Genomic DNA, 15,232 nt, shown 5'->3' with positions numbered 1-15,232 from the left:
CGGCCCCGGCCGGGCCCGGCGCTGCCGCTGCCGGGAGCTCCGTGAGGGAGCGCCGCCCCCGCTGCCATGGCCGCCCGCAGGTAGGACCGGCCTGGGCCCCTTCCTTTCTTCCTTCCTTCGCCTTCTTCTTCCTTTCTCTCCCCTCACGGCCCCGCGGGGCTCCGGCAGACCCCGGCCCGCATTGCCGCCGGCCCCGAGCGCTCCGCTCCCCGCAGCCTCGGCCGCTCCGCGGGGCCGGGCCCGCTGTCTGCCCTGCCCTCCCCGGCCTTCCTCTGTCCCTTCTCCCCCGCCTCCTTGCCCTCCAGGCCTCGTCCTTTCCCTACGACCCCCCTCCTGTCTAATCCACCCTCCCTTTCCTCTCTCCAGTCCCTTCCGTGTTGCTCACCCCGCTTTCCTCCATCTCCAGCCCCTCTTTGCCCTCCAGCCGCCCTTGCTCTCAGTCCCCTTGTTCCGTTGTTCTCCAGCCTCCTCCTTGCTCTCCAGCCCCGTTACTTGATATTCGCCTTTCCCTCCTTGTTCACCAGCCCCCTTTCCTAGTATTCCATCACTTTTCTTCCTTTCCAGGCCCTCTATTCTTGTTCTCCACTCCTTGCCTTTCCCCTCAGCCTCCCCCTCCTTATTCTCCCCTTACTCTGCAGCCCCCATTTCTTGTTCTCCAGCCCCCCCTTCCTTGCTCTCCAGCCCCCCTTACTTGATATCCACCTTTCTCTCCTTGTTCACCAGCCCCCTTTTCTGGTTCTCCATCGCCTTCCTTCCTCTCCAGGCCCTCCATTCTTGTTCTCCGCTCCCTGCCTTTCCCCCTCCTTATTCTCCAGCCCCCATGGAGGTTCTCCAGTACCTCCTCCTTTCTCTTCAGCCCCAACTCCTTATTCTCCCCTTACTGTCCAGCCCCCATTCCTTGTTCTCCAGCCCCCATTCCTTGTTCTCCAGCCCCCATTCCTTGTTCTCCAGTATCCCTCCCTTCTCTCCAGCACCCATTCCTTGTTCTCCAGTATCCCTCCTTTCTCTCCAGCCCCCATTCCTTGTTCTCCAGTATCCCTCCCTTCTCTCCAGCCCCCATTCCTTGTTCTCCAGTATCCCTCCCTTCTCTCCAGCCCCCATTCCTTGTTCTCCAGTATCCCTCCTTTCTCTCCAGCACCCATTCCTTGTTCTCCAGTATCCCTCCCTTCTCTCCAGCCCCCATTCCTTGTTCTCCAGTATCCCTCCCTTCTCTCCAGCCCCCATTCCTTGTTCTCCAGTATCCCTCCTTTCTCTCCAGCCCCCATTCCTTGTTCTCCAGTATCCCTCCTTTCTCTCCAGCCCCCATTTCTTGTTCTCCAGTATCCCTCCCTTCTCTCCAGCCCCCATTCCTTGTTCTCCAGTATCCCTCCTTTCTCTACAGCCCACCCTTCCTTGCTCTCCAGCCCCTTTCCTTGCTCTCCACCCCCTCCTTTTCTTGCTTTCCACCTCTCTCCTTGTTCCCCAGTCCCTTCCTTCTGCTCCAGCCCAGGACAGAGCTGGGCTGGGATCCAGGGAATTGTCTGCCCACCCTTCCTAATTCCCAATATCCCATCCATCCCTGCCCTCTGGCAGTCTAAAACCATTGCCCCTTGTCTTGGCACTCTCTGCCCATGTAAAAAGTCCCTCTCACTCCTTTTCAGCACTGGAAGGGGCTCTAAGGTCTCCCTGGAATTGTCCCTTCTCCAGGCTGGACAATCCCAGTTCTCCAGCCTCTTTCCAGAGCAGAGGGGCTCCAGTTTTGGGATCATCTTTGTGATGCCATGGTGGGAGAGTCAGATGTGCCCCTGGCATTTCTGGGTTTGGTTTGATTTTAATCCAGCCAATGTGAATGAAACATCCCATCTGCTTTGTTCCTGTTTTCCAGAGTTTGGAGTATGTGAGGAGCTGCCAGAGGAGTCACTCATATTTTAATTTCTGCTTCATCAGGTATGAAGATCTTGATGGTTTTTTCAATTGTTTTGATGTTGCTTGAGTTGGAACCTTGAGCTGATCCAAAATCAGAATCAGAATCAGGTGTGGGTTGGAAGGGACCTTAAAGATCATGTCATTCCAAGCCTGCCATGAGCAGGGACACCTCCAGAGCCCCATCCAGCCTGGCCTTGGTGAGTTATATTATATTATATTATATTATATTATATTATATTATATTATATTATATTATATTATATTATATTATATTATATTATATTATATTATATTAACAATAATAAGTATAAAAGTAAATATAATATAATATAATATAATATAATATAATATAATATAATATAATATAATATAATATAATATAATATAATATAATATAATTTGTTATTATCATCATCATCATTATATTTTATTATTTTGTTTTTTTATTATTATATATTATTCTGTACATGTAAAACTGAATCTGCCAAGCACCCGACCCTGCACACACTGCCCAGAATCTGTGACTGTCACCCAACAGTTCACACACACACACACACACACACACACACACACCTGCCCCCTGACAGGCCAAGGAAACCAAACCCCATCACTGTGGGTAAACAATCTCCATATTTCATTCTGCTTTTGCACAAACACAAGCACAGCAAATGATATGAGAATTGTTTTTCCTTTCTCTGAGGTTCAGGCAATGTGAAACCCAGAAATATTCTTGGGAAGAGTTGTGCCTTGCTTTTCTCTGTGAGGAGAAATGTGGGGCTGCATAAAACCTCAGAGGGTGCCTGGCAGTGCAGTGCCAGGGAATCCTGCCAGCCTGGGGCTGTTTGATCCCAGCTCTGGAGCAGCTGCCAGGCAATCCTGTCCCTGCTGCTGCTGTCCCTGCCCAAGGAGCAGCTGAGGGATGGATGGATGGATGGATGGATGGATGGATGGATGGATGGATGGATGGATGGATGGATGGATGGATGGATGGATGGATGGAGCAGTGCCCTTGTGTGGGGCCCAGCCCTGGCATTTCCCTGGGCAGGGAACAATGCCTGCCTGTGGATGTGTGCCCTGCTCCTTTCTGTGCCTTATCTCCTCAGGAAGGGCAAACACTCCATTCCAGCTGTTGATTTAAGATATCCCAGCCTGGAAAAAGCAGCGTTGGGGCTCTTTGTGCTCTTGCACTGGTGACCTCAGTGCTCACAAGTGGTGGTTTTTAAGTGTGAAGGGAATCCTGGAAAGGTTTGGATTGGAAGGGATTTCAAAGCCCATCCATGGGCAGGGGCACCTTGCACTAATCCCAGGCTGCTCCCAGCCCCAGTGTCCAACCTGGCCCTGGGCTTTCAAATCCTCCCCTTTCCCCACTTTCTCCCCTCTTCCCACTTTGTTCTCCCTGCCCCGTGCTGCTTTTTATCAGTCCTGAGGTTTCCACTGGACTTCATAAGGGCTGGGATCAGAGGGGGCTGGAAAAGCCAGGGGAGGGTGGTGGGATGTGGGAATGCAGCCTGCATTGGAGGGAGCAGTGACATTCCCACTGCACAGGACACTGTGGGGACAGAGCAGCACAGGTGGCAGCTCTGGGAAACTTCCTGGGATTGCAGCAAACATGGAAGGAGACTTTGGGCAAGGGATGCAGGGACAGCACCCAGGGAATGGCCTCAAGCTGAAGGAGGGCAGGGCTGGGTGGGATCCTGGCCATGAGGAATTGTTCCCTGGCAGGGTGGGCAGGGCTGGCATGGAATCCATCCCTGGCAGTGCCCAAGGCCAGGCTGGGCACTGGGGACAGTGGGAGGTGTCCCTGCCATGGCAGGGGAGGATCCCCAAGGTCCTTCCAAGCCAGACCATTCCATGGTTCCATGAAGTGAAGACACGTTCCCTTGGAGGTGTGACAGCAGTGGCTGCTCACAGCCACCCTGACATTTCCTCAGCAGGAGAAGGAGCTGCACAACAGGATCAGCACAGGAACTGATGGACAGGGATTTGCTGGTGGCTGCCACTCCAGGGCATTGGTACAGCTGGGGCTTGGTCACTCTGGAGGAGTGTGAATGTTTCCAGAGGGGTCTCAGCACAGTGAGAGGGAAAAGGAGAAAAGGAGAAGAGAGGGTGCTCTGGCTGGAGAAATTAGAAAATCTCCCCAGAAACTGAGCTGCAAGCACATTTAATTTCTGCAGGGAGCTCAGCAGCTGCTCTCTGCTGTGGTGCTGGTTGATTCAGCCCAGCTTTTCACGGTGCTGGAGTGTTCTCTCCTGCTTTGCCACTCTTGCTCCATGGACAGAAAAGGCCTCCAGGGGTTAATTTGGATTCCAGCAGCTGAGCAGAGAGCCCAGGGCAGTGCTGTGTGTGCTGCAGCCTTTCCAGCCCAGCAGTTCAGCTCTGCAGTGCTTGGTGGTGAGCACTCAGGGCTCCAGGGACTGCTTGCTTTGCTCACCTCTATATTTGTAAACTGTTAGTGTGGAGAATTCAATTTATCAATCACAGGGGATTGAGAAGTTAGAGGATTCATTCGATGTTCAGGCTCCAAACAGAGCGGGTGGGCTTGGGAACCCTCAGGGGAGCCCCGGGGCAGCTCCTGAGTGTCCCTGAGTCAGCAGGGGCAGCACACCCAGCCCTGCTCCCATGTTCTGCACGGGCACTGCCAGGGTGTGCAATTGCAGCCCAGCACCTGCCCTGGGCTGTCACTGCCCTGGCCCTGAGCTCGCTGGCACTGCTGGGGATGAGCCCTCCCAGGCAGGGGGGGATCTGCAGCTTGCCTGATTCTCCTTCCCTTTCTGTTTCTCCAGGAGTTCATTCTGCTTTGGTTTTCATTTCTCCAAGAGTTAATTCTGCTTTTATTTCCCATTTCTCCAAGAGTTAATTCTGCTTTTATTTCCATTTCTCCAAGAGTTAATTCTGCTTTGGTTTTTATTTCTCCAAGAGTTCATTCTCCTTTTATTTCCCATTTCTCCAAGAGTTAATTCTGCTTTGGTTTTTATTTCTCCAAGAGTTCATTCTGCTTTGTTTTTTTTCATTTCTGCAAGAGTTAATTCTACTTTATTTTCCATTTCTCCAAGAGTTCATTCTGCTTTATTTCCCATTTCTCCAAGAGTTCATTCTGCTTTGTTTTTTTTCCATTTCTGCAAGAGTTAATTCTGCTTTGTTTTTCATTTCTGCAAGAGTTAATTCTGCTTTTATTTCCATTTCTCCAAGAGTTCATTCTGCTTTTATTTCCCATTTCTCCAAGAGTTCATTCTGCTTTGTTTCCCATTTCTCCAAGAGTTAAATCTGCTTTGTTTCCCATTTCTGCAAGAGTTCATTCTGCTTTTATTTCCATTTCTCCAAGAGTTAATTCTGCTTTTATTTCCCATTTCTCCAAGAGTTAATTCTGCTTTTATTTCCATTTCTCCAAGAGTTAAATCTGCTTTGTTTTCTGTGTCTCCAAGATGCTTCTGCCCTGCCCTGTGCCTCCAGGAGTGTGACCCCCCCAGTCCTGGGGCTGCCCACAGCTGAGATGGTGGCCTTCAACTGGAAGGTGAGCCTGGGGCAGGTTCCCACAGCAAAGCAGGGATTGCTGCTCTTTCCATGGTCTGGGTGGGATCTGATGGTTCCTTTTCCCATGGGAGGGTTCCCAAATCAGGGATTGCTGCTCTTTCCATGTGTTGGGTGGGATCTGATGGTTCCTTTCCCAGGAGAGGATTCCCAAATCAGGGATTGCTGCTCCTTCCATGGTCTGGGTGGGATCTGATGGTTCCTTTTCCATGGGAGGGTTCCCAAATCAGGGATTGCTGCTCTTTCCATGGTCTGGGTGGGATCTGATGGTTCCTTTTCCATGGGAGGGTTCCCAAATCAGGGATTGCTGCTCCTTCCATGGGCTGGGTGGGATCTGATGGTTCCTTTTCCAGGAGAGGATTCCCAAATCAGGGATTGCTGCTCCTTCCATGGTCTGGGGGGGATCTGATGGTTCCTTTCCCAGGGCAGGGTTGTTTAACCCCCACCCTCTCAGGGACAGGGGATTTGGGGGTTTCTTCTTGTCCTTCCTTGCCCATTTTAGACCTGAGCTCTGCTCAGCCCTGCTGCTCCTGCCTTTCCTCTTCCCAGGTTTTTCTCTGGCTGCTCTTCCCTCAGCTGCTTTTGTTACTGGAGGGGAATTTCTTCCACTGTGTTTTTGGGGTTTTGGGGTCATTGTGTCAGGGTTGGAGCAGGTTCCTCCTGCATGGAGCTGTTGGAACAAGTCCATGGAGGCTCCAGGATGGGCAGAGGGATGGAGCAGCTCTGCTGGCAGGAAAGGCTGGCACAGCTGGCATTGTTCACCTGCACAGGAGAAGCTTTGGGCTGAGCTCAGGGTGGCCTTGCAGGGCCTGGAGGAGCCCCAGGAAAGCTGGAGAGAGACAATTGCCAGGGGATGCAGGGACAGCACACAGGGAATGGCTTCACACTGAATATTTTGCAGGTTCAGATCAGATATTGGGAAGAAATTGTTCCCTGGCAGGGTGGGCAGGGCTGGCATGGAATTCCATCCCTGGATCCCTGGAGTGCCCAAGGCCAGGCTGGACACTGGGGACAGTGGGAGGTGTCCCTGCCATGGATCTGGATGAACTCTGAAATCCCTTCCAGCCCAAACCATTCCAGGACTCTGTCATTAACAATTTGAGCTCATTAAATCAAACTTTCCCCCTGCCCTGGTGAGGCAGAGCTGCTGCCTCTGTGCTTGTGGGGACACGGACAGAGCCTGGTGCTGTTTTCCAAGCTCCCTGCTGGTGCAGGGACACAAGGCCTGGCCTCAGTTCAGAGCTTTGGTGTGTCCTGACAGCTCTGGGAGCTCCTGAGGGAGCAGGGGGAATTCCAGGTTCAGATTTAGCACAGAACCTTGGAATATCCTGCTGGGAAGGGACCACAGGGATCACCCAGTGCAGACCCCAGCGACCCCACCCCATCCCTGGGGGGCTGCTCCGTGCCCACCACCCATCTCTATTGCATTTTCCTCTCCAAGTTTATATTTTTATAGCATTGGAACAGTCTGTGCAGCTCCAGCCATTCAGCAATCCTTGGATTTTTCCCTTTTCTCCCAGTTTCAGGTCATTTATCTGCCCCTTCCATTTCTCAGCAGGTTCATTGCAGAATTGCTGTGAGTTGAGATTTCCTGGGATGTTTTTGGGGATCCCATCTGAGAGCTGATCCCCAGGGATCCTTCACCTGTGAGGATTCTTCAGCAGCTTTTCCACTTGCACAATTTCCCTAAAATACCCAGCTTTTCCCTTTTTCCAGCTCCAGATGGTGCAAATATTGCTGGAAAATGAGCAAAAGGAGTTCAGGACTTGAGGGAAATGGGTTTTGTTTTTTTGCTTTGTTGCTCTGCCTGGTTTAATTTCTCACACAAATAAAAAACCACGGTGAGAGAGGAGCATTAATATTGGAATGGAAGATAACAGAGCATCCCTATAAATTAAATTTTAATTGTCCAAGTGTTCCAGAAGTGCCTAAACAGATTCTTTGGCATTGCAGGCTCTGGAGAACTTCCCACTGCTGATGTACATTTTGGCAGCTAAAACATTGATCCTTTGCTTGGCCTTTGCTGGAGTCAAAATGTACCAGAGCAAGAAAATTGAGGAGAAACTGAAGAGGGAACGTGAGGAGAAACTGAAAGCAGAAGCAGAGAAGAAGGATGAGTGAAGAGTGCCTCAGGTGTGGGATTGATTGGGCTTGGACATTGTTAATCCCAGTGGGATTGAGTTGGATTTGGATCCCAAAATGAGCTCTTGGGATGTTTCAGGGATTTGCTGTCCCATTTTCTGTGGGACTTGCGTGAGCCACTGTCCTGTTTGAGGATGTTTGAGCACAGTGTTCCCTCTCTGGTTTTATCTGCCTGGTGCACAAAGAGAGGGATAAATTGGGAAGAACTGCAGGGGAGCAGGCAGGCAGGATGCTGCAATCAGAGCTCTGGGCTTGAAGGCACAAAATAAAGAGAGAAAATAAATAATCAGCCCATTTCTAGAGGAGTGAAATCATTGCAGCTCGGGGAGGGTTTAGCTGGAAAGGGCAAATCCCACACCTGGAATTCCCAAAGGGACAGGTTCTGCCCTGGAACATCCACCATGTAGAATTCCCTGGGAAAAATGCACATTTTTCTGCTTGAAAGAGCAAAATGAACATGACAAAATCCCCTAAATTTGGGATTTTCATTCTGAAATTCCCGAGTTCCTCCCCTCTGTTTCCAAGGCTGAAGCAATCCCTGCATTCTTGGAGCAGATCCATGAGCAGAGTGAGTCCTGCCTGCTGCTTGGATTCTATTCCCTGCCTTGCTTGTCATTTTTGGAGCAGTTTGCTTCACTTCTCCCTGTTCTGCAGCAAAATGGGAATTCTATTCCTGCCTGCCCTTTGGAAGCTCAGTGGGAGTTTGATGTCATGTTGTTCTTTATTGAAATAAAATCTTATTTCCCTTTCTGAGGTCATCCCCTCCCATCTAAAGACACTTCAAATCTTTCCTCAATTTTATTTCCACCCAGCCACTCTTTTATTCCCTTTATTCCCAAGGATTGGGAATGGTGCCTAGAAATGAGGCCCTGGGAATAACCACGGGAACAAAGATTTTCCTATTTACACACAAAAAACCCAAAAACAAAACAAAACAAAAAAAAACCCAGCAAAACCAAAGGGGTTTTTCATGCTTCCAGCAGGTTCAGGACTTGGCTTTGGGGCAGATTTTGGGCACTTCCCTGGCAAAGGAAAGGTTGTGCAGGGCTGGGAGCAGCCTGGGACAGTGGGCAATGTCCCTGCCCGTGGATGGGATGAGCTTTAAGATCCCTCTAACCCAAACCAGCCCTGCATTCTGGGGTTCTGTGCAGTTTTATCCCAGGGAATTCTGTTTGGCAAACCCCACAGCTCCAGGATCATCCCACCAACCCTCAGTGCCCAGCAGGTGACGCCACCCTTGGTGTTAAAACCTCTCTGGTTCCACAGAAATTCCCTTCCCGGTCCCCAGAGGTGCCCTGTCCTTGCTGAACTCTGGGGTTCAGAGGGAGGAATTCCCCCGTGGAGCTGTTCCCAGCTCCAGGGGTGCTCTGTGAACACAGGAGCTCCTGTCCCTGCTCTTCTCACTGCTCTGTCCCCACCCTGCAGGTTCCTGGTGTTGGATTCCCCTCCCAGCAGGATGAAGCCTTCCTGGAAAAGAAGGATGGGGTAACCTCAGAGTGACACTTCAATTATCTCTGTTTTTATATGTACAAAGCAGCTGAGCCTCTATTTATGCAATAAAAAAAAAAAAAAGTCTTTGTTTAAAAAATAAACGTGGGTGCTGCTTCCTCAAAGGGTTGGAGCTGCAGGGGAGGATCAGCTGCAAGGAGGTGGCTGGGGTGGAAGAGGAGAAGGGAAAAATGGAGGAGAAAAATGCTCTGGATGCATCCTGGAGGCTCCAAGGCTCAGGGAGAGGGCTCAGTGCAGATTTGCAGCTGCTTCCTGCAGGGGCCAGGCTGTGGGGCCTGCCTGGAATCAGGAGGGCAATCCCAGCAGAGGAGCAGCTCCAGGCTCCTGGTGCATCCAGCACTTCCTTGGGCCCATGGGGATCACAGGAGGGGTCTCATGGCAGGAATTTTACCCCAAAAAAATCTCTTTGGTGGTTCCCTGTTCTCTGCTCAGCCCGGGGCAGCTGTTCCTGCCTCTGCTGTGGCACCAAATCCTGGAGATCTTGGGCGTGGAGTCCTGGAATGGTTTGGGTTTTTCCAGTGCAGTGAGGAGAGGAGAGGAGGGAAGAGAAAGCTGGAGAAGCCCTGAGCTCAGCCCTCACCTGAGCAGGGAGCACTGGGGATGCTCAGGGAGCTCCCTGGAAGTGCAGGGATGTTCAAATCTCCCTTTTCCTGCTGTCTCCTTGGAGACTGGAGAACAAAAGCAGTGCAGAAAGGCATTCCCAGCCCAGAGAAATGTCCTGCAGTGCAATACCCTGGTGGATCCTGGAGAAATGCCCTGGATCCCAGAAAAATGCCCTGGATCCCAGAGAAAGGCCCTGGATCCTGGAGAAATGCCCTGGATCCTACAGAAATGCCCTGGATCCCGGAGAAATGCCCTGGATCCTGGAGAAATGCTCTGGATCCTGGAGAAATGCCCTGGATCCTACAGAAATGCTCTGGATCCTACAGAAATGCCCTGGATCCTGGAGAAATGCCCTGGATCCTACAGAAATGCCCTGGATCCTGAGAAATGCCCTGGATCCTGGAGAAATGCCCTGGATCCTACAGAAATGCCCTGGATCCTACAGAAATGCCCTGGATCCCAGAGAAATGCTCTGGATCCTACAGAAATGCCCTGGATCCTGGAGAAATGCCCTGGATCCTGGAGAAATGCTCTGGATCCTGGAGAAATGCTCTGGATCCTGGAGAAATGCCCTGGATCCTGGAGAAATGCCCTGGATCCTGGAGAAATGCTCTGGATCCTGGAGAAATGCCCTGGATCCTGGAGAAATGCTCTGGATCCTGGAGAAATGCTCTGGATCCTGGAGAAATGCCCTGGATCCTGGAGAAATGCCCTGGATCCTGGAGAAATGCCCTGGATCCTGGAGAAATGCTCTGGATCCTACAGAAATGCCCTGGATCCTGGAGAAATGCATGCCAAGGTGAACTGGGGGGGTTGAATTCGTTTCCTGGGGTGGCACAGCCTGTGCCCACCTCCCTGAGGGAAACTCAGGAGTTCTGCCCCAAATCTCCCTGCTCTGCTGACACCAGGGGCTTGGCTCTGTGCACTCACTGGTTATTTTTGGATATTTGCCCCTATCTGGAGTGTTTAGGCTGTTCAGAGTAGATTTTTCTATAAAAAAAAATAAATAATAGTGATGAGAATTTTTTTTTAGCTTTTCAGCTACTGTTTTGTGAGCAGAAATCACAATCTCCCTTTGCAGCCCCATTTACCACCAAAGCCACTGGGCACCATTTAGCACCCAAAGCAATCAAGTCTGGCTTAAATTCGCCCCTGCCAAAGGTGTGCAAGAAAGGAATTTAAGCTCATTTTTTGCCCCTGAATATGGGGGACGGAGCTGTGAGGAGTCTCCTCAGAAATCCTGCAAATTCCTGCACATTCTCTGCGGCCAAATCAGAAAAACCTTTGCAGGTAAAAGACTTCAAATCTACTCCAGCCTGATTTTTAGAATCCCAGAGTGGTTTGGGGTGAAAAGGATTTTAAGGATCTTCCAGTGCCACCCCTGCCATGGCAGGGACACCTCCCACTGTCCCCAGTGCCCAGCCTGGCCTTGGGCACTGCCAGGGATGCAGGGGCAGCCCCAGCTGCTCTGGGAATTCCATCCCAGCCAGGAATTTCCTCCCAATATCCCACCCAGCCCTGCCTTCCTCCTGCTTGAGGCATTCCTAAATTTCAGTGTGACATCAGAGCTTGGGATGGGGGATATCCAACAATTTCCAGGATAAGAGAAGGTCTTGTGCAGTCCTGTCCCTTCCCAAAGTGATCCATGGCTGTTCCCAGTGCTGTCCCCAAACAGCCCCAAGGCTGTTCCCTGCTGTTCATGGGGACTTTGAGCTGTGCTCTCACAGCTCCCGGGTGATTTCACCTTTGGGAGCCCCTTGTGCCATCTTGAACGAGAAAAATCTGCTGACACTGGGGGGAGACAGCAGCTCAGCTTTGCTGCAGTTCCTCCTTCGGAGAGCAGCTGAGGGCCTGGAATTCTGAAAGAATCCTCAAATCCCCGGGGCTGGCACAGCCCTGCCAGCCCATGCAGTGCCAGCTGTGCCCCACGGGCACCTTGTGCCCAGCCCAGAGCACTCAGTGCCGCCTCCAGGCCTTCCTTGCGCACAGAAAGGATTTTATGGTTAAAAACACGTTTAAAAGAGGAAAAGAAGATTCAGTTCGGTTTCATTTGTGAGAGAGAAGAGGCAGCAAGGATAGAGGGCCTTGGAGTTCTTGGTGTGTCCCAGAATCATCAGGGTGGGAAGAGCCCTCCAGGATCATCCAGTGCCACCATCAGCCCAAAGGCTGTCCCCAGGGGCCACATCAGCACCAGAGGATCTGCTCAGGAACCCTTGGAAATATTCCCATCCCAAACAACGAGCCAGGTCACTGTGGTGCCTACAGAGCACAGGGCCTCTCCTCCTCCCCAGCTCCATAAAATTCCTCTTTTCCAAAGCGGGGTTCAGGCTGTGCCTCCCTTGCACAGCTCTGTGTTTCTGACATTGCCATTGTCACCAGTGCCAAGCATTGAAGACACAAAATAAAAAGAGTAAAATTTAAAACTGGCCTCTAAATTTCCAATGTTTGCACCTTTAGGGTTCCTTTTATTCATGTGAACGCTGTGTGGGTTTAAACGAAAGCTGCAATCCCTGTGGAGGGATCAGGGAAGGAGCTGTTGGGATGTGAGGGGAAGCAAACCAAACTCTGCCAGGTTCTGAGGTGAATCAAGTGGCTGCTGGCATAGGGAGCTCAGGGCTCTGGGCTTTCTGAAGTCTTAAAATGAAAATATGAATTTTCAACAGGGTAGTTTTGTCATTAGACTTTAGCTGAGATAAGCTCAGCCTAATTTTAGTCCCACTGAAAGCTTTTAGTCTGAGACTTGTGCCAGAGTCAGCCCAGGCTGGGGCTGGAGGGAGGCAGAGCTCCCTGAGCAGCATCCCAAGGCATCCACCATCCAAACAGGGATCCCAGCATTTCCCTCCCTGCTTTTCCTCTTGGGAATCAGCAATTATTCCACCTGCTTTTTCCTGCTCTGCAGATGTTCTGTGCGGGGCAGAATCCTTCAGTTCCCTGGGATCCCAGCTCCAGCCATGGCAGCATTGCTTTAACTTGGTGCATCCTCTAATTATAGCACATATGACATAGTTAATTAGCTAATATTCATTAACTATTATTAACCTCAGCCTTCAAGGCTAATGGGGAGCTGATGGACCTCACATGAGGGAGTTGGAACATCTATTTTTGGTTTGAAGCTGCTTTGTCTTGGCTGCTGGAGCAGTCCCAGCCTGTCTGGGCTCAGTGTGGGGCACTTTGGGGCAATCCCAGCTGCTCACAGGAACTGCTGGCAGCTGCCCCAGTTACCCCGTGGCAATGAGCTCCTGCTGAGGGAAGGTTTCTTTGGGCACCAAGGAGGGATTTGGCTTTTATCCCTGTGGATTCCCAGCTGGCAGCCCTTCCTGCTGGATCAGAGGGAGCTCCTGGAGATGTCCACGTGTCCCAGCACCCCTGTTCCAGTCTGTCCCAAGGCTGGGATGTCACATGGAGGAGGATGGATGTGGCTGCTTCCTGTTGATGCCACGGAGCACACATGGGTGACTCTGCTTTTTGATTAACCTTGTTTTTTCCCCTCTGGACTTCCTCCTGCTGCTTGGCTTTGCTCACTTCCAACAGTGTGGCCCTTCCACAGTCCTCCAGCTCTTTTTATCTGCCCTGACTCATTTCTCTGGCCTAAACTCAGGCTCATTTCCCAAGCACCAACAAATGGCAGCTCCAGCAGCGGAGCTGGAGTCAAAGAAACGAGTCTGGGCCTTGTGTTTGGGCTCTGAACCAGCTCTGGTGTTCTGCTTTCCTCACACAGACCATCATTAGGGTGTTCCCTCTTCCTCCCATGTCTGCTCCTCTCCCACCTGGGCCCTGCAGGAAGAAATTCCAAGGAAGAAGTTCACAGGGACAGAGCAGGAGCTTTGGGTGATGTCTCCTGGCTCTCCATTCCTGGCCACCCTTCTCCCCCTTCTCACTGGGCTCCACTTTTCCTGCTCACTCAGAAAAGCTTTTGTCCCAAAACCCCAAATCACCCTGAATCAGAAAATCCCAAATCATCCCAGAATCACCCCTAAATTATGTCCCCAAGTGCTTTTGGCCCTGGGTTGCAGAAAGCTGTCAGGACTGAGGGCTTGAAAATGGGGAAAAAGTTTCCATCTAAAAATGTCTTGGGTAATGGGGTGATCCATTACAGACCTGCTCCAAAAGCTGAAGGAAAACTAAATGTTCGTGGGGTTTTTTTTCCCCCATGAAGATGAGGCTTGGAAAAGCATTTAGGAGTCATTAGTCAATGAGACAAGATGGAAATTCAGGGGATTTGCAATCCAGCTCGAGCAGAGGGACTTCTGTGACAGCTTCTCCCCAACATTTGCATCTGCCTCTGCCTCTTATCCCTATGCAAAATCCTTTAGTTATTTTTCCCACATTTTAGAGAAAATCTCCACACACACACACAAAGATTCCTGAGTGGGACCAGAGCTTGGCTTTGCTCTCCTGCAATGTCCAAGTGCCCTGAGCCTCCCTCCAAGATCTCCTGCTGGCAAACCCAGTAAAACAATGAGGATTTCAAGCCCTGCTGAGGAGCTGGGTGTTATTTCAAGGTGCTGCTGTTGGGTAACATCCTCCCATTAACTTGAGTCAGATGCTCAAGGAATTGCTCGTCACCCCAAATTAGCAGCTGAGTCACAGCTGCATCAGCCACAATATTTTCCTTCCCCACGAAGGGTTACAGGGTTTTGTGGAAAACATGGGCTGTAATTATCCCTCACAGCAGCAAAGGGGGACTGGAGCAAAGGCAAGGACTCCTCTTGGAGTTGGGGTTTCTGTAAAATCCCCAAAGTTCCTTGGATTTCAGACTCAGCTCTTTTTCCTGCCCACAGGTTTCCGTGATGTTAAAAGGGACTGGGGGAGAAAAGCTTTGCCAGGCCTCAACCTCCCAGAGGGAAATGGGAAGGGATGGGACCAAGCTTTCCCAGGAAAAGGAGGCTGTTCTGTTTTTCCCTTTGTTTTCTGGGAATCTGTCAGGAAACTCCCTCTTTCCTTGTGTCCTTCATGGGGGCTTCCCTCTCACCTTCCCAAGGAATCCCAGCCAGGGAGGACAATTCCTGTGGCACAAATTGCTTCCTTGGGATACTTCCTTGGGAAGCAGGGGGTTGGAGTTGTCCAGCTTGGAGGAGAGAAGGTTCTGGGCAGATTTTAGAGCTTTCCCAGGGCCTGAAGGGGCTCCAGGAGAGCTGGGGAGGGACTGGGGACAAGGCTCGGAGGGACAGGAGCCAGGGAATGGCTTCAAGGTAGGATTTGATGGGATCTTGGGAATGCACGATTGTTCCCTGGCAGGGTGGGGAGGTCCTGGAATGAAATTCCCTCGAAGCTGTGGCTGCCCTGGATCCCTGGCAGTGCCCAGGTTGGACACTGGGGTTTGGGGCAGCCTGGGACAGTGGGAGGGGGATGGAACAAAATGGGTTTAAAGTCTTTCCAACCCAAAGCATTCCATGACGCCCTGCTCCCATTCCTGGTCCCACGGGCTCTGCTGTGCCAGGGAGGGCAGGACGCACCTTTCCATGGAACCAGGGCTGAGACAGCACCAGAACCTGCAGCTGCTGAGCCCTGGAAGCAAAGCCCAGGGAGGGAGCAGAGCCAGGAC

At 51.2% G+C, this 15,232-nt stretch overlaps 1 protein-coding gene across 1 annotated transcript; it reads left to right on the top strand.

The window, feature by feature from the left end:
* Positions 1 to 9,167, top strand: SMIM11 (small integral membrane protein 11). The gene is made up of 5 exons (XM_058019225.1): positions 1 to 80; positions 1,865 to 1,926; positions 5,328 to 5,416; positions 7,387 to 7,566; positions 9,001 to 9,167. The coding sequence occupies exons 3-4, from the start codon at positions 5,396 to 5,398 to the stop codon at positions 7,552 to 7,554; spliced, it is 189 nt and encodes a 62-aa protein (XP_057875208.1). The 5' UTR covers positions 1 to 80; positions 1,865 to 1,926; positions 5,328 to 5,395; the 3' UTR covers positions 7,555 to 7,566; positions 9,001 to 9,167.
* The last annotated feature ends 6,065 nt before the right edge of the window (positions 9,168 to 15,232 follow it).

The sequence above is a fragment of the Melospiza georgiana genome, chromosome 2 (assembly GCF_028018845.1).
Source record: "Melospiza georgiana isolate bMelGeo1 chromosome 2, bMelGeo1.pri, whole genome shotgun sequence".
Classification (NCBI taxonomy): domain Eukaryota; kingdom Metazoa; phylum Chordata; class Aves; order Passeriformes; family Passerellidae; genus Melospiza; species Melospiza georgiana.
The sequence above is the reverse complement of the archived record's forward strand: the minus strand, read 5'-3'. Positions and strand labels throughout refer to the sequence as shown.

Coding starts and splice junctions, on each gene's coding strand:
- SMIM11 (XM_058019225.1), top strand. CDS start 5,396: ATGGTGGCCTTCAACTGGAAG. Junction 5,417..7,386: donor TGGTGGCCTTCAACTGGAAG/GTGAGCCTGGGG, acceptor TTGGCATTGCAG/GCTCTGGAGAACTTCCCACT.